General features: G+C 40.8%; 2 protein-coding genes across 2 annotated transcripts; one reads left to right on the top strand and one right to left on the bottom strand.

The window, feature by feature from the left end:
- Positions 1-7,485: 7,485 nt before the first annotated feature.
- LOC109482796 (mitochondrial import receptor subunit TOM70-like) lies at positions 7,486-18,496 on the bottom strand. Its single transcript, XM_019785634.1, has 11 exons — positions 18,252-18,496; positions 16,438-16,611; positions 15,762-15,888; positions 15,225-15,334; positions 14,528-14,676; positions 13,710-13,914; positions 11,812-11,946; positions 11,143-11,367; positions 10,511-10,608; positions 9,745-9,867; positions 7,486-8,786 (listed from the first exon to the last, which is right to left on the bottom strand). Exons 1-11 carry the CDS (start codon positions 18,453-18,455, stop codon positions 8,630-8,632), a joined length of 1,707 nt encoding a protein of 568 aa, XP_019641193.1. The 5' UTR covers positions 18,456-18,496; the 3' UTR covers positions 7,486-8,629.
- Positions 18,497-18,694: 198 nt separating this feature from the next.
- LOC109482810 (DNA repair protein XRCC1-like) lies at positions 18,695-27,038 on the top strand. Its single transcript, XM_019785653.1, has 16 exons — positions 18,695-18,893; positions 19,457-19,549; positions 19,827-19,934; positions 20,139-20,297; positions 20,604-20,681; positions 21,069-21,180; positions 21,577-21,677; positions 22,050-22,164; positions 22,774-23,053; positions 23,581-23,697; positions 23,978-24,095; positions 24,487-24,622; positions 24,927-24,987; positions 25,577-25,831; positions 26,307-26,382; positions 26,759-27,038. Exons 1-16 carry the CDS (start codon positions 18,843-18,845, stop codon positions 26,870-26,872), a joined length of 1,974 nt encoding a protein of 657 aa, XP_019641212.1. The 5' UTR covers positions 18,695-18,842; the 3' UTR covers positions 26,873-27,038.
- The last annotated feature ends 231 nt before the right edge of the window (positions 27,039-27,269 follow it).

Raw genomic sequence — 27,269 nt, 5'->3', positions numbered from 1 at the left:
TCCGGTTTGTTTTGAATTACTTTTAGAAGATGTATGTATAGAAATTTTCCGCTAACACAAATAAATCGTTATGTACCTTGAACATAAATTTTCCTTCTGTGTTGCCTTTTTTCCTTGGATGGAATATTGTTAGAGGTGGTGAGTTGATCATAAAACACAGAAATCAAGATTCAGACCAAACAGTTTGGCTTGACATTCATTCCCTTAAAATCTCTCTTTCATTAGATCAGAAACAAAAGTCAGACGCTGTTACGTTGTAAGGTGGTCGGCTTGAACTCATAACGTTGACATTATGAACACAGCTTAACGTTCAAACCGACGTCAAATGTACCACATGGGTAATCAGGCCGACAACTTCACCTTTGACCCAAAAGGCGTTTACCTCTGACCTCACGAGACGACAGAAGGTCTCATACCGGAATTACTCCGCACGTGTAGTCTCTAAAAGAGTCCCGACAAAAAAATGATTGTGCCTGAACAGCGTGAGTTTAGGTCCACCATAAAATCCCTTTCATCACTCAGACCTGATCTAAAAAGGATTTGAGGTGAAAGCCTGTTTATTACTGACAGGATCAGGCAGGGAAGTTTCGGCGTCCGAGCGATTGTCGGACGTATACGCTTATTTTGACCTGAGTACTGCGGTCGGGCACAGTGAGCCAAAAGAGGGCCTCTTCCGGGTCATGGGTAATTGCAGTTATACATGACGTAAATATCGAACTAGCGGTTAGAATTGGGGAAAAAATTTTTTATCGTTTACATGATACGTGTGCTTGGTATAGACAGCAAAAAATCTGTTGATATACGATTTTTTGATTGGATTGACAGCCAAAATAGTGGCCTATTTTAACGTGTAAGTCTACGGGACGGCGAAATTGGCGTATGAGACCTTAATAGAAATTAAAAATATTACACCAAAAATTCAACGATTAGTGCTAAGGTCCCAATTTTTGAACAATGTTTGCCCAGGATTTAATGTCCGATTTTTCAGCGTAAGTTGCATTTCGTAACCACGCCCGTTGCCATGGCAACGGACGAGGCCATTTCTGCGGGGGTTGATTGACGCCGTCCTTTCACCATACTCCGTTTTACAAAGATTTACAGTCAAATAACGTTTTGAAAAGCTGACATAGTCAATGATACATACACTAAAGACAATTCCCTGACTATCAGTTTTGTGTAAGACGTCTATAAAGCAAGTACTGACAAGCACACGCTTGCAAATTATATAGAAATCGTGTAAACCCAAATTCACGGACAACACATGTAAACCTTAGAAGCGTCGATTACGGAAATAAGACGTTTATATGAAGTTGTGGCTAGAGTTAAAGAACCACAGAACAGGAAAAGATTCAAATACTAAAGATATGTGCGCTCTACTTTCAGGAAAAGCGTCAAATACAAGGCAATCCGATGCGCTATGAATTGTTTAAACCACCTTGCCCGCAGCCTGACTCTGCACCCACCTAAAATCGCATGCCTGAAAAGTAGGGTTACCTGATTGTATCCCAAAATAATACCCATTACGTCGCTTGATTATCCTGGCTATCCTGGCCGAAATTTGTGCCATCGTTACCCCCCCCCCGAAACACACGCACGCATTGTGTCTGAGCAGCCGCGCTCCCCCTCCCCCTCCACTGTCAGGGCGGTGCGTCCTTACCCGCCCCCCCCCAAACTAAACGAAAAACACCCGACACGCTACAGCTGACGTGAAATCGTATCCCCCTAGACTTCCAGACTGCAAAATCAGAATACATTTAGTGGATTTCTACTTAGGTGAGAAGGAATATATTATGCCAAAGCATTACTGTAACTTTCATTGGAAAAGTTTTGTTTTGCTCGGTGCTAAGAACGCTGTCTGGAATTCCCTTTCCTTTCTGAGTGATAGTTTATGGTGAATTTGGCCTCTTTTGCCTTTATTCTTCTCAACTAGTAGATAAGGGTACTTTTGACCGAAGTTGCCTCGCATTTTTGTAGGCAGAATCTTGCGTCACCACTGTAAACCACTCCCCATTCCCGCCTAGGCTGACCTTTAGAGTGCGCTAGATGCACTATCAGCAGCAAGTCGCTTATTTCTTCTTACCTTGGGTTCAAATTTTAGCAAGTGTATATGTTTGGCTTTACTGTTGTTTGTGTCATGTCGATGTCTTTGCTTTTATGGGCGTGTCCTGATGCGACATGCACCTGAATGTCCTTACTGATGCTGCGCCTTCATTTGTCAGCATACACGAAATGGTCAGCATCGTTCAAATCTATCTCTTGCTGTCTATTCAGGTTTACATGCAAACAATCTCATACAGAACACGATTAATGTACCCAACGGTACGAAAAAAACAATTAATTACCGTTTCCGACACGTCATAAGGGCAATTAAAGATATCTGTTGTACTTTTACTTCAACCTGCCAGGTGGCGCTGCTCAAATGAAAATTTTGACGCAACTTTATTGACCCGTTGCTTGGTAACGGAGTGACGTGAGACAAAATCTTTTTCAGAGATTGTTAGGGGATGCATATTCTTTAATTTAAGATACAATCTTAATAATCAATAGTTATTAATAGAAATTAAAAATATTCACCAAAAATCAACGATTAGTGCTAAGGTCCCAATTTTTTAACAATGTTTGCCCAGGATTTAATGTCCGATTTTTCAGCGTAAGTTGCATTTCGTAACCACGCCCGTTGCCATGGCAACGGACGAGGCCATTTCTGCGGGGGTTGATTGACGCCGTCCTTTCACCATACTCCGTTTTACAAAGATTTACAGTCAAATAACGTTTTGAAAAGCTGACATAGTCAATGATACATACACTAAAGACAATTCCCTGACTATCAGTGTTGTGTAAGACGTCTATAAAGCAAGGACTGACAAGCACACGCTTGCAACTTATATAGAAATCGTGTAAACCCAAATTCACGGACAACACATGTAAACCTTAGAAGCGTCGATTACGGAAATAANTACTTCAACCTGCCAGGTGGCGCTGCTCAGATGAAAATTTTGACGCAACTTTATTGACCCGTTGCTTGGTAACGGAGTGACGTGAGACAAAATCTTTTTCAGAGATTGTTAGGGGATGCATATTCTTTAATTTAAGATACAATCTTAATAATCAATAGTTATTAAGGTCTCATACCGGAATTACTCCGCACGTGTAGGGTCTAAAAGAGTCCCGACAAAAAAATGATTGTGCCTGAACAGCGTGAGTTTAGGTCCACCATAAAATCCCTTTCATCACTCAGACCTGATCTAAAAAGGATTTGAGGTGAAAGCCTGTTTATTACTGACAGGATCAGGCAGGGAAGTTTCGGCGTCCGAGCGATTGTCGGACGTATACGCTTATTTTGACCTGAGTACTGCGGTCGGGCACAGTGAGCCAAAAGAGGGCCTCTTCCGGGTCATGGGTAATTGCAGTTATACATGACGTAAATATCGAACTAGCGGTTAGAATTGGGGAAAAAAATTTTGATCGGTTACATGATACGTGTGCTTGGTATAGACAGCAAAAAAATCTGTTGATATACGATTTTTTGATTGGATTGACAGCCAAAATAATGGCCTATTTTAACGTGTAAGTCTACGGGACGGCGAAATTGGCGTATGAGACCTTAATAGAAATTAAAAATATTCACCAAAAATCAACGATTAGTGCTAAGGTCCCAATTTTTGAAGAATGTTTGCCCAGGATTTAATGTCCGATTTTTCAGCGTAAGTTGCATTTCGTAACCACGCCCGTTGCCATGGCAACGGACGAGGCCATTTCTGCGGGGGTTGATTGACGCCGTCCTTTCACCATACTCCGTTTTACAAAGATTAACAGTCAAATAACGTTTTGAAAAGCTGACATAGTCAATGATACATACACTAAAGACAATTCCCTGACTATCAGTGTTGTGTAAGACGTCTAGAAAGCAAGTACTGACAAGCACACGCTTGCAAATTATATAGAAATCGTGTAAACCCAAATTACACGGACAATACATGTAAACCTTAGAAGCGTCGATTACGGAAATAAGACGTTTATATGAAGTTGTGGCTAGAGTTAAAGAACCACAGAACAGGAAAAGATTCAAATACTAAATATATGTGCGCTCTACTTTCAGGAAAAGCGTCAAATACAAGGCAATCCGATGCGCTATGAATTGTTTAAACCACCTTGCCCGCAGCCTGACTCTGCACCCACCTAAAATCGCATGCCAGAAAAGTAGGGTTACCTGATTGTATCCCAAAATAATACCCATTACGTCGCTTGATTATCCTGGCTATCCTGGCCGAAATTTGTGCCATTGTTACCCCCCCCCCCGAAACACACGCACGCATTGTGTCTGAGCAGCCGCGCTCCCCCTCCCCCTCCACTGTCAGGGCGGTGCGTCCTTACCCGCCCCCCCCCAAACTAAACGAAAAACACCCGACACGCTACAGCTGACGTGAATTCGTATCCCCCAGACTTCCAGACTGCAAAATCAGAATACATTTAGTGGATTTCTACTTAGGTGAGAAGGAATATATTATGCCAAAGCATTACTGTAACTTTCATTGGAAAAGTTTTTGTTTTGCTCGGTGCTAAGAACGCTGTCTGGAATTCCCTTTCCTTTCTGAGTGATAGTTTATGGTGAATTTGGCCTCTTTTGCCTTTATTCTTCTCAACTAGTAGATAAGGGTACTTTTGACCGAAGTTGCCTCGCATTTTTGTAGGCAGAATCTTGCGTCACCACTGTAAACCACTCCCCATTCCCGCCTAGGCTGACCTTTAGAGTGCGCTAGATGCACTATCAGCAGCAAGTCGCTTATTTCTTCTTACCTTGGGTTCAAATTTTAGCAAGTGTATATGTTTGGCTTTACTGTTGTTTGTGTAGTGTCGATGTCTTTGCTTTTATGGGCGTGTCCTGATGCGACATGCACCTGAATGTCCTTACTGATGCTGCGCCTCATTTGTCAGCATACACGAAATGGTCAGCATCGTTCAAATCTATCTCTTGCTGTCTATTCAGGTTTACATGCAAACAATCTCATACAGAACACATTAATGTACCCAACGGTACGAAAAAAACAATTAATTACCGTTTCCGACACGTCATAAGGGCAATTAAAGATATCTGTTGTACTTTTACTTCAACCTGCCAGGTGGCGCTGCTCAGATGAAAATTTTGACGCAACTTTATTGACCCGTTGCTTGGTAACGGAGTGACGTGAGACAAAATACTTTTTCTAGAGAATTGTTAGGGGATGCATATTCTTTAATTTAAGATACAATCTTAATAATCAATAGTTATTAAGGTCTCATACCGGAATTACTCCGCACGTGTAGTCTCTAAAAGAGTCCCGACAAAAAAATGATTGTGCCTGAACAGCGTGAGTTTAGGTCCACCATAAAATCCCTTTCATCACTCAGACCTGATCTAAAAAGGATTTGAGGTGAAAGCCTGTTTATTACTGACAGGATCAGGCAGGGAAGTTTCGGCGTCCGAGCGATTGTCGGACGTATACGCTTATTTTGACCTGAGTACTGCGGTCGGGCACAGTGAGCCAAAAGAGGGCCTCTTCCGGGTCATGGGTAATTGCAGTTATACATGACGTAAATATCGAACTAGCGGTTAGAATTGGGGAAAAAATTTTGATCGGTTACATGATACGTGTGCTTGGTATAGACAGCAAAAAATCTGTTGATATACGATTTTTTGATTGGATTGACAGCCAAAATAGTGGCCTATTTTAACGTGTAAGTCTACGGGACGGCGAAATTGGCGTATGAGACCTTATCACAGAATACCACCGAGCCCCCCTCCCCTTCACGAACCATAAAACGTCACAACGCCGAACTGCTCGTACGCTGAGCCCTCAGAATTATTCGGAACAATTAATCAGTGACATAACTTTTAGTTCCTTGCAGACCAAGTAGCACATAAAACAGTGTGACACAGTACCTTCATCGCGTACAAAGCAACTATATAACCTTGCGTTATATTTGGAACTGAAGGACGCAACGGGCGGCTCAGCGAGCTCAGCGTATACACACAGTTTCGGTTTGAACGGCGGTCCTGATTCCCGCGATCTGGTGCCTCTGGATCCCCGTCTTCTCCCTCCGCCGCCTCGGGCTCAAACTGGTAAGGTTGAACGCCCCCAACGCCGTACGCGTCGCCCCACTCGAGCTCTCCACCAACTTCCATGGCTTCCGCCATTTTGGGCGACCTCTCCTCTGACCCGTCGGCGGGTGGGCGTTCCTACTGTGACGTCACGTGACGTCATCACCCAGATTTGCCGAGATCAAGGAAACCCAAGATGTTTGGCGCGCTGTGTTAAAAACGAGCGCGCGCTGGTGGACGCGATTGCTAAAATTTATGAGCACAACCGACAATCTTCAGATTAAGTACAACAGATTAAGTCTATTTTCCCTGTTACATAGGGGCTTTAATTTTTTCCAGAAGCGGATGAAAATCATTGTGCAGCTGACATCATCTATAAAATCATGTCAGTGTTGCCTAAAGAAGTGAGCGCAATTTTCCAACTAGCAACTTATATAGTGTACATCAATGCAATACACCACACCACACCACACAATATGTCTTGTAGAAGCAGACTTTAATTTCATATTTTATTCTCAAAACCTGCTTTATATGAAGTTCACATGCATGAGACAGACTGATAACACTGTTCATCAGATCAAAAGGACAGAAATGACCGTTCTCCAGATTTAAATATTTGTCAGCTTCAGGGCATCTATTATTCGTGACCGGTATCTGCATATTTGGGCAGAACAAAAACTTCTTCAGGAATCTTGATAGTTGTCTCACTTTAGGGTACCAAGCCTACCAAGCGTGATCATGTTATGTTAGATTATCTTTTCGTATAAAAAGTCTAAACAAAAGCAATAATGACATTTCATGCTTAAAATTCCCATCCCTTAAAGTACAATGATCTTGATCAATCATACTTTCATCATCAATCTACATGTATATTTGTATATCCGAGAAAAAGGTTCGCAAGTCATGATTACCTATTCAAGATTTCACAAGTAGCACCTTGGTAGAACGTACTGCGTCTGTGCGGAACCCAGATTTTTCACGGCTTTCGTCGGATGTTTGGTCAACATTGCATCAGAATTTTGTCAATTACATATGACATCTTTTCCATGACAACATTTGAAAACAACAGTTGGGATATCATCCTTAAATATGCAAATACATGTACGACCTTTGCCTAACATAATTTACACTCTGTAGAAGTGCTATGCACATCTGTACATTACAGGTTTCACACAGGCGCAGTACGTTCTGCTGACATGCTAGTATCAGTAGTCCTGTAATGAGTGATACTCATACAAAAGCCCCTCACACTTCTGCACACATCAAGTCCTTCTAAGGTAGCCTGGAATCCATCCATGAACGCTTTATCTCCGCTCCGTTCCTCCGCTCTGCTTTCACGTGAATGCAGAGCGGAGGAACGGAGCGGAGATGGATTCCAGGCTACTTCTAAGGTCCCAAACATTTAAGTACACAGCCGTACGCTTAAAAATACAGACATTTTTCGACTACTTTGATCATGACTTGGTTATGATCTTACATAAGTCAAGACATTGACAAATTTTGAAGCCTTGTATCTTGCAGGCGTATTGGGCCATAATGTTCGCATGCCTGCGTACATAAAAAATTATACATAACAAATGAGATGCACATATGCGTACAACTGCATACAAAAGACATGTCCATGCGCAACTCAAGGAATTCTGATATGCGTAACAGGGCTGTAATGTTCAAACCATTATTTCCTCTTTGTATATAAAATATCCTTCAGATCACTTTGCTCTTACTAGTAGACCCAGTTTTGACGGGCATTACACAGTTGCACAATAGACACATGTAGACAGCAGCACTGTGGTAGAAGAAGGACCCCTTGTGACATGACGAGGTACTGCATTGTATCCTCAGCAGCAGCTGACTTGTTTTTTTCTGTCACTTGACCAAGGGCAACGAGCATTTTAGTGTTCCAAATGATAAACTGAACAACTCAAGCTGTGTTCTAGCCAGCCTGAGTTTTTTTCTGAGTTTTGTTTGATATAACAACATGTTGACAATCTTTAAGGGGGTCTGGGGGCATGCTCCAAACAGAAAATTTTGAAATCTTGACCATCTGAAATTCTATTTCCTACATTAATATATTTTGCAGGGCAAATTTTGCTGGTAGACTAAGCTTACTTTAATGACATCTCTTACAAGGTCTTTACATTTGTCGTTTTCTGTCCTTATTGAGCAAATTTTTGTCCGTCAAGAGCAGCAAAATTCCATCAAATGGCAAAAAGACGGATGCTGGCTAGAACAATAAACTCAAGTGAAAACTCAAACAAAACAAATTCAGTACGATACATAATATGTAAAAATTATATTATCCAGTGCCTGTTCACTGTCTGAAAAAGCATCAATGCCCTGTTTCTGGTATGTTCCAAACAAAATATCCTTTGATGTTGACGAAGCTTACATCTTCCAATCAGCTCTGAGAAGAAGTCAATATTTCACTTGTAATAGTTCCCTCAAATACACAATTTATTCCAGGTTCAACCATAATATATAGTAGTTTTTCTTATATATCTCAGCCTGTGCTTTTTTTCTTTTTTCTTCCCTCACAGAACATTGCTTAAGTTACATCATAGCCTGGGGTCGCAGGCCGTACTTCTTGGCCACCTCAGCCTGCGCCACGGCTGCGTCACACAGGGAGTACAGATGTGCGATCTCCATCTCTGTTTTGGCTATGCTGATGGCCTTGTTGAACAGCTCAATGGCCTTCTCCAAGTTGCCCCTGGGAGGTCCAAAGCAAATTGAACATGAATTTCACTTTATCATGAAATGCTCTTAGATATGATGTTTTATGTAATAAGCTACTACATGTAGTATTCACATTTATCAAATCTAGTACAAAAGATTTCAACTGACTTGTGCTATGGACAGATTTAATATTTACATAATTCAAAACTAATGCAACAACTACAATGCAAGGTAGAATAGGTAATTTAATAAAAGACTTTTGTTATTATAAAAACTCCCAAACCTCATAATTAGCCCTACTTGATTGCATACCGTATTAGGTCTTGATGTGTAGTACAATGTCATGTATGTAATTAGGATGTTAATTTTCATTCTATACCCTTTTCTTTTTTTGGACTATGTTCAATTGTCTTTGGCATACATTGTACCATGTATAATTGTCATGCAATAAAGTTCTTATATAAAAAAAGGCAGTGTGGAGCAGTTTTAAGTCTGCAAGGATCAGAAACTAGGGACTAGCACGACTGTAGAACACATAATGAACCTGGATTTTTCACAGTTTTCATTGAATGTTTGGAGAGAGGGGCATTGCATCAGGATTTCGCCTTTGCAGACAATATCTTTCCGACATTCTGCACATTCTTTGTTTACATTACAGGTTTTGCACTGGTGCAGTGTGTTTTGCCGACGTGCTTCAGGGACTAAGACACAAGTTGTGACAAGTCAGATTCTATACTACACAACACCACTTTACCTACTGGTGGCTTATTGCACCTGATGTAGTGATTTTATTGATCAAGCATTCAGTTCATACAGATTTCAACACAACAGGAAAAATGAAAAACTATACAGGACCTATACAAAGAAATTGCAAGGAACATTGCTTCCCTGTGTGCTATAGGCATGAGTTGGGTAAACAACAACAATGGGCTTTACTTCCAATGAACACCATCCAGATACTTGCACAATCCACTAACAAGAGACAAACTTACCTTTGAACTTCAATGGTCCCCATAGTTTCGTATGCAAAATCACACCTGTCATCAATATCCAGGGCCTTCTGTATCAGGGACAGCCCTGCATCTATGTCCTGCTTCCACTGTAGGTGGAGCAGCCTGGAAAAACATGGCCAACAACATTGTAGTGCAGATCTCAACTAACTTCTCTTCCCATGTGTTTTACACACGGTTTTAACTTGCTTACTTCCTGTGCAAAAGTCGTGTAAATCGCATTTGAATTGCGATTGAATTTTGTGTAAAAACGATGTAACACTTTGTTAAAACTCATGCAAAAGCAGTGTATACCACATGAACTAATTACATGTAGCTGCAATTGCGATTGGCTATATATAACGCACATGTGCACAGGCAATTACACGGTTTGGGTTGTTAAGTTGACTCAGAATCTGAAGGTTCTGGGTTTGAATCCCTGGCAGGCCCCATTGTTGTGTCCTCAGAGCAGGCACTTAATACATTAACCTACATGTATTTCCTCTCCTGACTCTGGTGAAAACGAGCACCTAGATTTGGTTAGGGACTTCCTCTCGGATAGGACATAAAGTCAGAGGTCCTGTGTTTATAGGAGAGCCACATCTGGAGTAAGTTAAAGATTCCACTGCACTTATCGAAAAGAGTAGGGGTCCTTCCCATTGTGAGTGGTTCAAACCTTACAGTCCGGTCTAACGCAGCTTGTACTAAAACTGATGTGTTATGCCTAAACGTGGTTTACCGGTTATGCAAAACAAACAAACACACTCACCCTCTGTGTACATAAGTGGTGGCATTCTGTGGTTCTAAACTTATAGCCTTCTTATAGTTGTCGTCTGCCTTGTCAAACATTTGTTGGTCACCAAGAGCCTGTATAGATAAAAAAACAAAGCGTTGATATAAACAAACTCTTTCTGATAATCTGACATTCCACATTTAACATATCCTTCTATCTTAAGCTTCAGCCTGCTAAGATAAAACTTGTATTGGTTACTAGTACCATGTTAGGCAGCAGGGAGATCTGTCTGCATACATGAGAGCTATACCCACTTTGTAAGTACATGTAGTTTGTATGATGGCAACCTTTTAGTTAGAATATTAGGTTAATACTAGTACATTTAAGAAATAAAAAGATTGATTGTCAGTTGTTTTTTTTCCAGACATGTGAAATTTTAGATTTGACAGAAATATTTCATTTTGAGGTCAAGTACTGCAATTCCCTTTGTCTTCACGGAAGCAAAATTTCACAATCTGAGGAAAATGGACATGTTCACAGAACTTAGTCTTCACGGTGGCAGGAGAGGGGGCAAAAGACAAACAATTTGATCACAGTAATGATAAGTGAAAAAAGTGAACACGAAAGTACCGTGAAAAAAAATCAGGCATTACAGCAAGTATTATCACCTGAGCATATAGAACATATCCCTCTGCACAGTCAGGGAACTTGGAGATGGACTCCTCAAACTGCTTCATGGCGTCCTGGACCTGCATGGCCGAGCGCTGCAGCATGGCCGCCCGGTACTGGGTGTAGTTGTACTGCACCGTGGCCAGGGCAAAGTCTGGCTTCAGGCTACAGCACTTCTCAAAGTCCCGCAGGGCTTCTGGGACCCGGTCTAACAGCAAGTTCAACTGGAAATACAAGCAAACTGATGAAGGTGACTCTACCCTTTGTCAATTTGCATTCTCATACATATAAGCAGATCTTCAAACTGTTTTGAATTTTTCAAAAAAGCTCTGCTTATTCTTACTGAAACCAAGGAGGTTGAAAATTTAATAGCTCTAAGAAAACATTCATATATAACATGGTGGCCAGTCCCTCCAGAATGTCCTGCCAGCTTGCTACATAATGTATTCCAACACCATATATGGTGACCAACCCCAGGAGGTCTGGCCTGCCTCTTTGCTACATTGATGTAATCCAACATGTTACCATAGTAACAACTGTCTGGTCCAAGTCAAGTCATTTGTTTGGAACAGAAGATGAGGGAATAGGGCAAAAACAATATTTTATTTTCCTTCTGTGAACTTTAACACGCAAATATAACAAGGAGATAATAATGAGTGCCCATTCACCTGGCCCCTATGATGGTAGACATCTGAGTTCTCCTGGTCCAGGTCCACTGCTGTTTGGAAGTCCTGCAGCGCCTCCTCTGACTGCTGTCTCTGCATCAACATGCTGCCTCGCTTGATCAGGGCATTACACCGCAGCTAGACATATAGGAGAAAAATATGGCATTACACCATAGCTAGAAATATAGGGAGAAACAGAGAAACTGCTTGATAGGTTGCCTTACCTTATTCAGTGATAAGTACGTACACAAAAAGCTAATGACTAAATCCAAACCTAAATTCTGCAATACTATAAATACAATACACAAGGTACCAGCTCGAATACAGGTTGGGTTGCCCAATGGCCAAAACTGTGTTGTATTTTATTCCTTGGAAGCACACATTTCAATAGAAGATGTGCCAGAGATTAAGAAAACATGGTGTCCCTAATAAAACAAGTGCTTTTGAAAAGCTGGCGTTTGCTGGTGTAGTATTTTTGCACAACAAAATCGTATGCAGCAAATGTGTTTTTTCTTTGAAGTGATGATATGACTTTTGATATAAATCTTGCTCCCCTACATACGCATATACATTTTGTGTGTTAGTATGAAGGGGTTATCATTATTGGCATGTAGGTAGTTTAGTTTAGATTTTATTTTAATAAAATACACATTTTCCGCAATGGTTTCAATACAATTCACTCAAGTACACACAAAATCACTTCCACTTGGAATATACAGTTCCTGGCAAATTCTGGCAACATAAAAATAATACTTTTATTGAATAAAAGGAATCGAGACCGTATTAAGTACTACTGGTGAATTTTATGACTACAGACTGTCCTGGGTGCTGAACTGACTGTTCAGCTGAAACGCTAAATTTATTACAAGGACTGTATTTTTCTTTATGGAGCTCTAAAAATAAGGTGCATCATACATGTACTGCTCGCCCCCGACGTCTACCTTGTTTGCAAAATCGCGGACCACTGTCGACTCCGCGACGGATACCAAGTTCTCAAACTCCTACGTACTAAGTACAAATTCCCATCGGGGCAATAATGATGATCAATCCTCGATCGCCGAGGGAAGGATAAATTTCCCTAAAATTATTACTATCAAGGTCCCCAAGCACGTATTTTGTAGCGTAAATCCGGACATTTCGCGACTAAAATCAGAACTTTATCGCCAAAAAGACACTAAAAACAAATAGAAATTTAAAGCTCGGCACACGACAGCCGCAAGGAATTGTGTTGATGTAATGCCGTTTGACCCCTGACCTTTTCCACCGTCTTTGACTGACCTCCGGGTTTGGCTGATTGGCCGCGCTTCACAGAGCCACTATGTTTTTGCCATTACCGCCATTCCGAATACTGTACATGTACATGGACCCGCACACAGGGCATGTACACAGCTAAGGGTTTTAACAATAAATATTACGCACACCAAGGAGGTTCCTAATCCTTGCGCTCACACATACTAGTACATTATGTCCCCTGGCGAGCATAGGCGGTACTGCAGGCAATTAACATAATATATGGCCAGACGAACAGTGCATGTTTTTTTGCCAGTTTATGACTCGCGTCAGCAACATTTTAACGTGAAATCCTATTATAAAATGTATCCCTTTGTCAGACGTATTGCTGTGTGAGCTTTTTATATTATTGTAGCACAGTTTTAGCGATTCGAGCATATGAGACCAGGAAAGGACTGTAGGATTAGGAGCAAGGCTATGGCATAGTCCGTTGAAAGAACGAAGGATCCAAAGATCGGTCCAAGGTTCCCAGTCGTCTCATTGCGTTATTTTAGAACCCTAATCACATGGGACAGAAAACTCATCTGGAATGTTATGACATAAATTTCTTGATCTGAATCAATTTCCCAGCAATTAAAAGTGCCTACAGACTGCAAGACTTTCTAAGTCACCTTCTTGTCAGCTGTGTCCATGTTGATGACTGTGTCCAGGTCTGGCCTGGCCAGGGGAGCTTGACCCATCAACATATGGAATGTGGCTCTCATCAGCAGAGCATGTGCCAGGTGCTCCCCCTGGCTGTCGATCTCCTTACTGCACTCTCCTATGATCTTGTCGTAGTTCTCTTCATGGAAGTACCTTTTAGCCTTCAGGTAATCACTGAAAAACAAGGGCATCCTTAGTAATCATGCTCCCACTACAGATGGCAGAAATACTTCTACACTAGTAACAAGCAAAATGATAGAAACTTATACCTGAATATTAATATCTCTATAGCATTTTAAATTGTGAAACGTTGTTAACCTTAACATTTATATCTATGTAAAACAAAGGTGCCTATACAAATAAATTTAAACATCTTTTTGGTGTCTCAGTCATTGATTATATTCAGAAGTCAATAAGGTTGCATTACTTAACTACTTGTAGTTCCTCAATTTAAGAAATGTGTTCAAATTTTTTTATGGTTTCAAATCGCCAAGTGGCTAGGCCACAAATCAAGAGGTTTTATGTTCCATTCCTGGCAAGACGTTGCATTCTTAGAAAAGGAACTTTATGCAACTTTCCTCACTCCACCCAGGTGTAAAATGGGTACTTGCTGTTATCTTCTCCAACACCACATTTGAAAACTATAGACGGAATGTTATCCTTGTACATGAACACGACCTTAAACAATACCCTCTGTTGAAGTGCTAAGCATGTTGCATTCCAGATTCCGTACAGGGGCAGTTCGTTTTGCCAATGTGCAGCCCCATCCCAACATCAAGTTACTGACCTGGGGGGTGCCTCCTGCTCTGCCTCCCCCTCTTGGTCCTTATCCTCATCATTAACCACCTTCTCCAGCGGCTGGGAGATGATGTCTTCAGTAAAGGAACTGAAGTACGCCTTGATGAAGTGGGTGGATGGCAGGACAGGCTCACGGTTCTGTAGAAAAAAAGGGCAACATTCAGTACATTCACTTTGCATAAGCTACCTAATATTAGTAATAATGAATAATCTGAAGAAAATGGAAACATCCTTTGTTGCAAACAACAAACACAGTTGACCAGTATCTCTAATTTCAATACACGACACCCAGAAACATTCCAGCACTGAAACCAATAGCACATTCAATTGTCAGTCATTGAATAAAAAAAAAGAAATTGAACATCTGCTTCAGTGGCCAACATTATTAAATATCATACAGTACATTAAACATTTCATTTCCCACTGGTTCCACTACACAAGAGACATGCAGGAACTTAAAGACAGGAAGTGAGATAACCTTCTCTGGGACCTTTGACCATACTTCCTGTCCTTTGTACCTATAGCATATGGAAATAACTACAGAAGCGCACAAACAGAAGCGCATTGTCAGAACGTATTGACAATAATATGATCTTGAACAAGACATTCTGCCAAAGTGCTGTGCCTGTACATTACAGGTTTTGCGCAGGCGCAGTACATTCTGCCGACATCCTTATTTTCCCCACCTTGTACTTCTCCTTGGCCTTTTCCCAGCCCATGTCCTTGAGGATCCGGTCAGCCATCATCATGCTCTGCTGGTTCTGGAAACCCTCCAGGATGCAGACTGCAGTCACGTCTACAGGACACATGTACATGTAGGTGAACTATGAAATGGCTGGAAGAACTCCCTTTAAAAGCCTGTCACACTTTCAGAACCTTCTCCCAACCAACCAACAACCTAAGTTGGCTGAAGTTCGGGAGCAGTCTAACCAGATTTAGACCACACCTTCCTTTCCATACATAATCAAATCAAATTTGAGTTACTAGTAACTTTGGAAGGATGATTTGATGTTCCCTAACATCAGAAGAGTGTCTGACTATTCTCAATACCTGTTGTATTTCAAGAAAGATCCGACTGGGTTCTTTTTGACAATGACCATTGGTAAAGTGCCAAGAACACATATATGGCAAATGTTATACTGTCCGAATTATCTAGTATGAAAATGTTTCACAACAGTCTAAGGATGCTATTAAAGAAATTTTTGTGTGGAGTCAGAACTTACCTTCCAGACACTGCTTTTTCTCATCTATCCTCTCGTAAGCCTTGGCCCTGCGGAACAGAGCCTTGATGTATTTGTTGTCCAGTTCCAACGCCTTGGTACAATCATCTACAACTTCCTTGAAGGATTTCTGAAAACAAAAAGGAACAGTGTGAAGCATTCTAGATGTGAGCACTGACCAGCATGTCGGCAGAATGCACTGCGCGAAACCCAGATTTTTGGGGGGGTTTTCGTTGGATGTTTGGTGCAACGCTGCATCAGAACTTTGCCAGTTGTAGTTGCAGTTGCATTGGGTATCGTTTCCAGCACAACATTTTGAGAAATGAAAACAGAATGTCATCTTTAAACAGCAAATCTGACCTTAAACGAGATGATGCCAAAGTGCTATATATGCTGTCTATGCACAATATATTACGGGTTTGATGCAGATGCAGTATGTTCTGCCAATGTGCTGCATTGACCAGAACATATGCTGTACTAGGCACATCAGCCACTTGCTAGCATTTTAAGAATGAGATATTCTTAGGAGTGGCAAGTCATCTTGGCTCTTAGCCTAACAATGTGGGCTGAGGCAACATTAGGGTTTTATGGAAACAACATGTTTTGAAGTACATGTTGTAACTGCAACATGGTGGTAAAATATACCTTTTTCCTGGCATAAACCTGACATCATACTTACCAACTGTTCATATGCAGCGGCTCTGTTCTGATAAAACGTGGACATCTCTTTCTTGTTGGTGTCAGGGCAGACTTCCAGAGCCTCGCTGTAACATTTGATGGCCTCCTCAAACTTGCCACCCTTGAAGTACTTGTTGCCCTTGTTCTTAGCTCCTTGTGCCTTCTCTAGTGGGCTCTGCAGTAGTGGAAAAAAATGAGAAGTAAAAATACAGTACTGTTAATCATTACCTTTGTTAAGGTTATGTTTTTGATAGTGTCCGTGCATGTCAACACGAGAATGCTTAGAATTAGATGGATTTCATCTTGATATTTGGTATGTAGCTATTATAGGTAGGTCTTAATAACATCTCAAAAAGGTTAGATTTGGGGCCAACTGTTTTTTTATTCATTTGCAACTTTCTTACCTGGATACTAATGCTATGCTTTGTTACTTTCTTGTCACAACAAATAATTCCTTAAATCATTTTTAATTGATTAGCTAAAACTGGTGCATACAACTGAACAGTCATCAAACATGTATACCAAAATTGTCCCATATTTCCTGGTACATGTTAATACTATTCTTCATATCTTAAACTTAATGCCAGCCATGATACAAAAGATACCATATCTACCCATGTAAGTTGTAACTTAATTATATGCTCTACTACTGTACTACTCTATTGTAACGTTATATGCAGAAACTTAAGTGGTGATATTTTTTTTTTTGCATTTTTTCTGTGACCTCTGCACTTAATATGCAGTACAGTACAGCATGTATCATATGAACTCTACAACGTAGTACTGTAAATACAGAAACATGTGCAGTGACTTACTCTCATCTGCCGAATAAACATACCCCCCGGAATAAACGTACCCCCCCGGACAAATCTTCAAAATCAAATAAACATACCCCCGGAATAAACGTACCCCCCGGAAAATTACCAAAATTGACGGGTAACCTGTGTCTCTTGTACTAAAATGCACCCTTACTGATATATGCACAAATCTTTAACTGTTATTTGCAATTAGGAATTTAAATAGACAAAAAAAACGGGCATTTAATATTTTGTATTTTGATAAGCACCACCCATGACAATAGAACATTCAGACGAATTTATGCACGCGGTGATTGCAAAAACCGGCCCGAAAATGACAAGTTTCTCGCTACAATATGCGTTTATAAACGTCTTCACGTCGATGATTTGTCAATTTTTTCACACGAAGTTGAAAAAAATTACTGGTTTTCAAAAAATTAATAAACGTACTGCGCAAAATAAGAACGTACTGGGTGGATGTTTGGGCCCAAAAAAATAAACGTACCCGTATGTTTATTTGGCAGATGAGAGTAACCAATATTTTCACATTTTGGGATGACCTCTGTAATGCGAATTCGTGACATCAGGATTCTTTCAACCGTGAAATTAAAATCATGAAAACCTCCTTTTCCCTCATAAAAGCGACCCAAAATAACATGTGCATTTACAGTATTTGGCATATGGACTTGATACTATAGTACATCTAAAGACAAGGTTTACTGTATATCAGCTGCTGTATATGCTGTATAAGGCGTATCCTGTGATAGAATGACTGATGATGATATGTATGCAACACACTACGAGTAATTCACCTGTCAATGTTTTATGACTTTAATATGCATATACAATCACTTTCTATTTTTATCATTTATATGACATTTTTCGTACCTGTTACTAAGACATTATGACTACTATGAAACCTCTGTCTGAAGAGTACTGTAGTTAAATAAAAAGAACACGTGGGGAGGGCACATTGAAACAGGAACCTTCATCAGTACAGTAGTGATGACCTCCTTACCAACTCCACCTCGGGCTCCGGGATGGGCTCGTCCGCCTGCTCCTCTGGAGCGGGCCCGCCGTCCGGCTCCTTCCTCTCGTCGTTCTTGGACGTCTTGCGGGTGAAGTACCAGACCCCCGCGGCGCCCAGCGCCAGGGTTCCCCCCACGGCGAGGGCGATCTGCCACTTGGGGATGGCTTCTGTGCTCGGTTTCGCGTCCGACATGATGTGACATGTACTGCTGAGGTACCTGGGACTGGAACATACCATTATGACGTAATAGGGAGAACAAGAATAAGCCATTATTCCTATTTGTCGGTATGATCCCTATAACTATTACCAAATCTAATAATAAATATAGACAAAGAATTTGTAAACATTCTACATATCAAACAATTTTCAAGTATGTACCTGTTACTGATAGATATTAGGTGTGATTTTTAAGGTCCACCTATTTCTGAATGTGCTGAACGAAAAGCCAAAGGTCAACCTAAGATACGCGCCATTTTGAAATGTTCTAGGAAGGTTTTTGTCACGATCGCTTTTTGTTGGCCTGTGTGTTTTCCTGTGCTGATTTTCATGGGACCGATCCGTGCTGAGGTATAAAGGAAGATGCCAGAGATACAACTGCAGAAAGTTGTTTCTTTCAGTAGTGAAGACAAGGTGAGTACGAATGTACTGATTGATAAAGAGGAATCATCATACTTCCCAGGGGAGAAAATTTAATTTTTAGAGGATCCTGATCCTGGTATTCACTCAACTCTAACCTAATCTACGACCATAACTTTGGTGACCCAGACTCGCTACTGATTGTGTTTAAGTAAGCGATCAAAAGAGTAAACTTATGCTGTTTTGTAAGCCTGTGAATGCAATTATTCATGAAAGCAAGCATGCATAATTTAAATTGAATTGTTTTCTAATTCTAGCATAGCCTGGGTGCCAGAGCCAGTATACAGACTTGCTCCTCGGCTTCAAGGCCGACAGATCCCCAAGGAAATTTTACCACAGATCCCTTCAGTTAGACTTGGTCGGACCTGATGTTCTCAGGGTCTTTATGCAACAGTGACTCTTTTGCTTAGGTTACTGTAACATAAAACACTAGTCTATGAAAGCCTACTCTTCCACTCCTAGTCCTACCGCAAAATCATTGCCCTGCAAAAAGATGTAGTGATTTCACAGTACTAGTACGTGAATTATATGTTCTTTGTCACTTCTATATCCTACAGACCCACACAGCAGAAAACCTGCTGAAGTCAGAGACTTACAGGAAGTGGAAAAGTGCTGCAACTGGGGAGAAACAGGTCACTGCTATCATACAGGTAGGCATCATCATCATCATCATTATGGAAAAAATGTGACCAGCCCCTCCAACTCTGTACTCCCACTTGCTACGTAATGTAACCCAACACCACAGGGTATCTGCTGCAGCAACCATTACCATTGTGACATCTGTCTGGTCCAGATCTTACCGGTATTTGTTTGGAATGGAAGAAGGGGAAGAAGAAGAAACAGAGCAATAACAACAACGTACAATCATGTTTTTTTTTCTTCCTCAAAGGTAAACATAATAAACTGCACTCACCTGTCTTGTTTCAGTTTGATGAGCCAGCCCAGATCCACTCTATTGACATAGGAAATGAGAACTCAGCCTTTGTGGAGATCCTGGTTGGGAGGGCATCAGCCCAGTCAGACCAAGACTACCAGGTACAAACATCTACATGTACTTTATTATTTGATATACATGTACATGTATTAGCACCTCAGCAGAACATACTTCATCTGCACAAAACGATGTTTACTACAATGTTTTTGATGTTTAGTCAGTGTTGCGTCAGAATTTTTTCTGTCGCATGTATTTTTCTTACAATATAAATCTTACAATTAAATCTATTTAAATATTCTTACCAGGTTCTCCTAGTTGCCTCCTCCTTCATGTCCCCTGCGGAGAGTAAGCAGGGTAACAACCCCCACAGGGTGCGCATGTTTGGGAGTGACAAACTGTCCAGCTCTGTCAAGGACCAGAAGTGGGACCGAGTCAAGATCGTCTGCACTCAGCCCTTCAACAAGGTTGGATGGGAGATGTTGCACATGTATTTCTCCAAGACAGTAGTTATATTACAATGTGCCTCCGGTCTGTCTGACTCAGTGTTTGTCTCTGCGTGTCTGTGTGTGCTTTTGGATATTATCTGGTCAGCATAACTTAAGAATGCCTCAATGGATTCTAATGATATTTAGTGTGTGGGTAGGTCTTGGGAAGATGAAGGTCAAGTTCGATTATGGGCCTCCTGGCAGCTGTCCTTGGGACTGCAACAGAAGATTTTGTATCTTTTGTCCTGGACATGATATACATTCAGTGTTTTATTCTTACTGCAGAATGTACAGTATGGACTGTCCTTCATCAAGTTCCACTCCCCTCCCTCTGGGTCTCCACAGGCCAAGAAAACCACAACAGTGAGTATGATAGCTTAAAGGCACCCAAAGTAATTTCAAGGTGGTAAAACATGGTTTTTAAGTCAATTTTCTGGTCATTTTTTGTAGAAAGTTGAATCAATCCTGTCCTGTAGTATTCTGATATCTGTGAGGCAAAAATGTGATGTCACAGGAAACGGTTACTTGTTTGTGCTGGCTAGGGTAAGTTATCTTAAACTTTTTTGACAGGGGTGTTAAATCCCTCTATTTTTTCCATGCTAGGGTATACTCCTTAGGACTTCTATGCAGGGCTGTCTTTTCAAAGTCTCTGTGAAGGGTTTTCTTTTCCTGTGATTTACATATACTGATTATCGTCACAGAACATACCTGACAATGTTTTCATGATACTGGTATTATCTTTTTTTTTAGCCTAAAAAGCTGGGAAAGTTTGCTCTGAAGGAGGATGATGATGACGAAGACAAGGTCACCATTGGGAGTTTCTTCTCTAAAAAGGGGAAGACTGAGCAAAAACCTCTAACAGGTGAGAATTCAGCAGTGACATTAATTGATATACCACAATTCATGAGAAGTAGAATAATAGAATGTAGAATACTAGAAAGCCACCTTTTAACATTTAAAAAGCACAATATCAAACTACTACTCTGTTCTTACTCAAACACATTCATATAAATGGTGACCAGCCCCTCCAACTCTGTTCTACAACTTGCTACATAATGTAATCCAACACCACAGGATTACAGCACCATTTACCATGGTGATAGCCATCTGGTCTAGGTCATCGACCTTACATGTATTTGTTCAGAATGGAAGAGGAGAAAAAACTGTTTTCTTTCTGTGACAGTATTACATAATGAACCATTAGTGGCTTGAATGGTAATGTCAGACCACCTGATAGCACACCTATCTGCCCATGCAGGTGCAGCAGCTGTAAGGGCTGCCTCGTCTGCAGCTGCTGTTGCCACGGCAACCACCGCGTCTCCCCGACCTGCAGCAAAAGTGACATCGCCATCCAGTCAGGTACCAGCATTTTGTCATACATTTACCAATGTCTGTCAATTCCCACTATGTCAGTAGGTAAAAGGTGGAGTGAGGAACATTGTGTAAAATGCCTTTTCCAAGGATCCAAGGGATCAAACCCTTGACCTCTCAATACCGTGTATGCTAGCCTAGCCACTCAGGCATTTGATGGCACACATTAGCAAGATCTCCGCATTTAAAAAAAAACAGTTTCAAGTGTTCGATTTTCCAGTGAAGTGAAACAAAATTCAAGTCTGTCATGCAGAAATTTTTCAGTTTTTTTCGTACAAGTATTCAAAGGTGTGGTCTCAAATGATATAATATTGGTCAAACTGCTGAATCGTCTTTCTCATCCATATGTCTCAATCTCAGAGCACCAAGAGGAAGCTGACTCATGATGATGATGATGATGACAAGCCTCCCTTGAGAAAACACCAGTCCACACCCAGCCAGGGTGCCTCTCCACCTCCTATGAAAAAAACAAAGTGTGAGTACATGTCACTTTCCATTATTACTTCTAGACTGTTTCACATCTACATTTTTCCTCCTTCTCACATTTGCTTCTCACCGTTGCTTCATGATCCCTCTCTTAGTACTGTACTGTAAATGCATGTACTTTCGGGTGGATTTTATTTCGCAGCATGAGGGAAAAGTGGGTAATACTAATTTAAAATTCACAGTTGAAACAATTCTGTTGTACAAAGTACACATTCCTGCTGTCATGATTTCACAAAAACTGCAAAAATAAGACCACTGCGAATGTCTCATGGTAACTTTACAGTATTAAAGTCCTTTGTGTTGTTCTCTATTGTGTAATACCATTGATAATGACCTTATAATATCATATAGTGTTGACAGACTTCATGAAGCTTTGTGTACAAAGCATGCCCTCTTTGACTTTGTCTAAAGCAATCATTCATTAGCACTCTCCTTTGTCATGAAAGTTCATCTGCATTGGTAGCAATCATAGTAAAATGTTGAACTTTATTTCAACACAAGGGTTACACAGAGATCAAATTGTCAATAACCACTGTCACCTTCATCAGGATAATCAATGATCAATAGCCTTCAAAGTCTCCTATATGTTACACCTTAGCCGACGTGTCCGTATCTGCCAGCAAACAGCCGGCCAGTAAAGCCCCTCCCACCAGGACCCCTCCCGCAGGGCGACAACAGAAGAGAACAGCCGCAGCCAAGCCTAGGAGGCTACAGGAAGAGGAGGAGGAAGAGGAGAGAGATTTCGGTTCTCTGATGGAGGATGTGGTGTTTGTGTTGAGTGGATATGTCAACCCACAGAGAGCTAGTCTGAGGGACAAGGCTATGGAGATGGGAGCAGCGTACAAGCCTGACTGGGACCCTACATGCACACATCTTGTGTAAGGATTTAAACATCCATTTTTCATGATTTCTAAATCAGAGCGTGTAAAATTGGAGATGTACTGGTCTTTTATTGGCATGATGTCTACCTGTATCTAACCTGCACTGGGTTAAATTTTGTATTATCATGTAGGTGTACATGTATGTGGATCTCTACTTGTTACATTGAATGTTACCACCTATGAAGTATAAATTTGAAAGTAAAATATATAATGGCAATGGTTTCTGAACAGTTTTAGTATGATCTTATACTGGCTAAATTGTGAGTAGTTCAAGTAGAATTTGCTTGGACTGGTGTCTGGTGCAGGTTATTTTCAATGCAGGAAAAAAAAGTATTCTGGGCCCTGTAGTTACTTCTTAATATGTGTGTCATTGGAGTCAACATGAGGAACCTAAATGTAGTGTAGATTTCTTATTATATTATATCATTCAATTTCATTAAGTTGATGGTTGCAGCATACTGTGTCATCTCTTAAAACTGTGGTCCCAGTATTAACTGTGTAATGTCTATCCCTCTGTATCACAGATGTGCCTTTCGGAACACTCCCAAGTATGTACAGGTGCAGAAGAAGGGAGGGAAGATTGTCAGCCACAAGTGGATCAAAAGCTGCTACAAGAAGGGCGTGCTGCTGTCCTGGAAAAGGTGGCTAATTTTGATCCATTTATTTTGTAATATTACATTATAGCAGACACCCCTGGTGTTGAATCACATTATGTAGCAAGTCGCAGGACAGAGTTAGAAGGGCTGGTCATCATGAATAAACAGAGCAGTTAGTCTAGACTATCCCTATTGAAGGTAAACATGTATTTTTTTAAATGTTACCTGTCTAGTGTAATCTATGATGGTTAACCTTCAATCTTTATTCACATCAGTCAACATGATAGCAGAAGTAAATAGTACTTACTGACTTGTACTTGTCCAGGTTCAGATTGGATGACGATGAGTCTTCCTCAGAAGAGGAAGAAGATGACCCTCCACCCAAGCCTAAACCCAAACCCAGAACCACCCCTGCCAAGCCAGCTGCCACCGGTAGCTCCAAGGTAGGGGACAGACTTTAACTTTGTCTTTTACCAGCTCAGTGTTACTTGAAACCATCAGGCTGAAGTTCTACAAAATTATCTTTATGCAAGTCAAAGATACACCAGTAATTATGTTTACATTTCTTCTTCCTCTTCTTCCTTTCTAAGAAAAGGTCAATGATCTGGATCAGACGGCTATCACCATGGTAACTGGTGTCCTAGCTGACACATTATGTAGCAAGTGGTAGACAGTTGGAGGGGCTGGTCAACACGTATATGTATAACAGAAGAAGAACAGAGCAGTAGTTTGTTGGGCTAGACTGTGTTAAGGTAAACATTCTGTATTTGCTTTGTAAAAGCTACCTTTTTAGTTTAAATTCCTCATTACAGATTTTTCTTTTACATTGTACAGGGTGCCAGCCCATCGAAGACCACCGTGACTGCAAAAGCATCTCCAGCCAAGAAGGCCTCTCCTGCCAAGGCCGTCAAGAATGATGATGATGCTTACGGAGACAGCACAGATGTGGACAGTGATGCTGGGCCCTCACGTATGTTCTTTATAATTATATATTTCATAATTTAAAAGTTTCATACACAATGATAAAGCAAATAAATTACAATTAAGTTTCAAGCATGACCAAGACATTTGGATTAGCCACAAGAATGGGTAAAAATATGTGGAATCTAGTGAGAATTTCTTGAATGCCCTTCACATATATATATATCCAGGAATATACAAAGAATTTTCATGGAGACGACATTCCACTCATTCTAGTCTAGTATGACTGGAACATATGTTCATTCCTTCTTGTGGTACTTGTTTGGCTGAGTAAATGTTTGTTTTTCTTACAGCAACTAAGAGAAGAAAAGTTGAGGATACCTCAGGAGATGATACAGAGGAAGAGATCAGAAGGTGAGGGACTGGACTACTGTTGTAGATAGTTGGTTCAGTCTTCCTCTTTTGGGTCTACATGTATGTACATACATGTAGAATACAGAGAAACAACTGCCAAAAGATTTAGGGTCAGTGTTGACAGAACAAGCTTACAGGTGGCAAGGGGTGGGATTGGGAGATCATGGGTTTGATTCGCAGCATTCCTGGTAAGACGATGTGTCCAAGGGAAAAGCACTTTACATGACTTTACTTACTCCACCCAGGTGTAAAATGTGTACCTGACTTTAGTTTGGGAGGTAAACTAAAAGGCAGTGGAAGGAGAGGGATGGGCTCCACCTTCCAATACCGTGCCCTGGACACAGTGGATCAACAACCCCCTGCTCCTACGGTCTCAAAAACGGCATGAGACCTTTACCTTATCAACATTAATTCACTTGGTCTTCACAGTAGCAGAATTTCACAGTCTAAGGAAAATGAACCTGTTTCCAGAATCTTCACAGTGGCAGGAGAGGGAAGGGGGGCAAAAGACAAATGTACAGAAGTGAACATAACATGTACATCATGAAGAAACCAGGAATTACAGTACTGAGTTGTATCTTGTCTACAGGATACAGGAACAGAATAAGAAGACAGAGGAGGAAGACCAGTATGGAGGGTCGACTGATGAGGAGCCTGAGCACACCACACCAAAGAAGAGCCCCGCCAAAAGTCCCCAGAAACAGAACCACAGGAAGGGCGATGCCGACGACTTGCCACTTCCAGACCTCCCCGACTTCTTTACCGGGAAGAACTTCTTCCTGTACGGGGATTTCCCGGCCTCGGAGAGGAGACTAGTGCTCAGATACATATCAGCCTTCAATGGGTAAGTCCTGCTGTAAGCGCGTCGGCAGAACGTACTGCATGAACCCTGGATTTTTCACGGATTGTATTGAGTATTTGGTCGATGCCAGAATTTTTTCCGTTGCAGATGATATCTTTTCCAACACATCATTTGAAAAGAATAGAATGATGCTACTTGTTGTGGTCATCCTGAAATAAATAAAAACCTTATATTTTTCTTTTATAAGAGATGTTCTACTAAATTGCTATACACAATACATTACAGGCTTTACCCAGGCACAGTACACGTTGCATTGATTTTATTTATTTATTTATGACGATTTACCACATTTGTGGAAGGATTGACATAACAGGTGACTATCACCTTTTCAAAGATGTCAAACCTGAGACCAGACTGATTTTGTTTTTGTTTAAAAGGCTGTACACTACAGTGTATGTTTTGTAATATGTACTGTGCTCTAATTTTCATTCTAACTGTTGTAATGTTGATGTTGCAGGAGTATGGAAGACTACATGAGTGACAAGGTGACCCATGTCATCACTAATGAAGACTGGGACGACAACTTTGAAGAGGTAGGAGAAATCTAGGTTTTGTTATACACGCTGTAATGATTACTGGGTGCTTGTTTCTTTAGGTGTGAATACAACACACCACGGTAACTGGTAGTGTAGTAGACACTTGTGGTGTTGGATTACATTATGTAGCAAGTGGCAGGACAGAGTTGAAGGGGCTGGTTGCCATATACATGTATATGAATGTGTTTAGTAAGAATAAACAAATGAAGTCGTATGTTGGGTTAGACCATGTGAATATAAACATGAATTTGCTTTGCAAATGTTACCTTTTCAGTTATATATGTAATAAACATGATTACTTGGTGCTTGTTTTCTCTATGAGATGTGTCACATTTATATTTCACAATCTTATGATTTTATCATTTCTCCCCAGGCTCTGTCTGACAACTGTGAGCTGACGTTTGTGAGGCCTCAGTGGGTGTACAAGTGCAGTGAGAAGGGAAAGATGGTTCCCCATCAGCCTTACATTGTTGTTCCAAAGTCCTGAACTCATGATTCAAGAAGCATGCTGCCTAACTTCTGAACCAATACAAATTTTTTTTGCCAGATGGCAACCTTAGAATGATGATGGTTAATACCTTTACTATCAAGACAAGATTATGCACAAATGGAAATATTTGGTATCATGTCCCTGTGTTGACGGTGAACAAGACCAGGTATCCCTCATGTGTGTACAACATTGCTGTGTGTCAGGTATTCTGCCTCGATAGTGTTCTTACGATAAAAACGTGACATGATATACATTCAATTTAATAATTACAAATCCCAGTAGCATAGACATTGGGTTCGGATCAGGGCCAAGCATACATTTTATAGTCACAAGGCATAAAATGTAAGTTTCAAAAAAGAAAGTTCTGAAGGCAAGAAGACAACTCTAGCCAGAT

The sequence above is a fragment of the Branchiostoma belcheri genome, unplaced genomic scaffold (genome assembly GCF_001625305.1).
Source record: "Branchiostoma belcheri isolate BF01 breed outbred unplaced genomic scaffold, Haploidv18h27 scaffold60, whole genome shotgun sequence".
Taxonomy (NCBI): domain Eukaryota; kingdom Metazoa; phylum Chordata; class Leptocardii; order Amphioxiformes; family Branchiostomatidae; genus Branchiostoma; species Branchiostoma belcheri.
The sequence above is the reverse complement of the archived record's forward strand: the minus strand, read 5'-3'. Positions and strand labels throughout refer to the sequence as shown.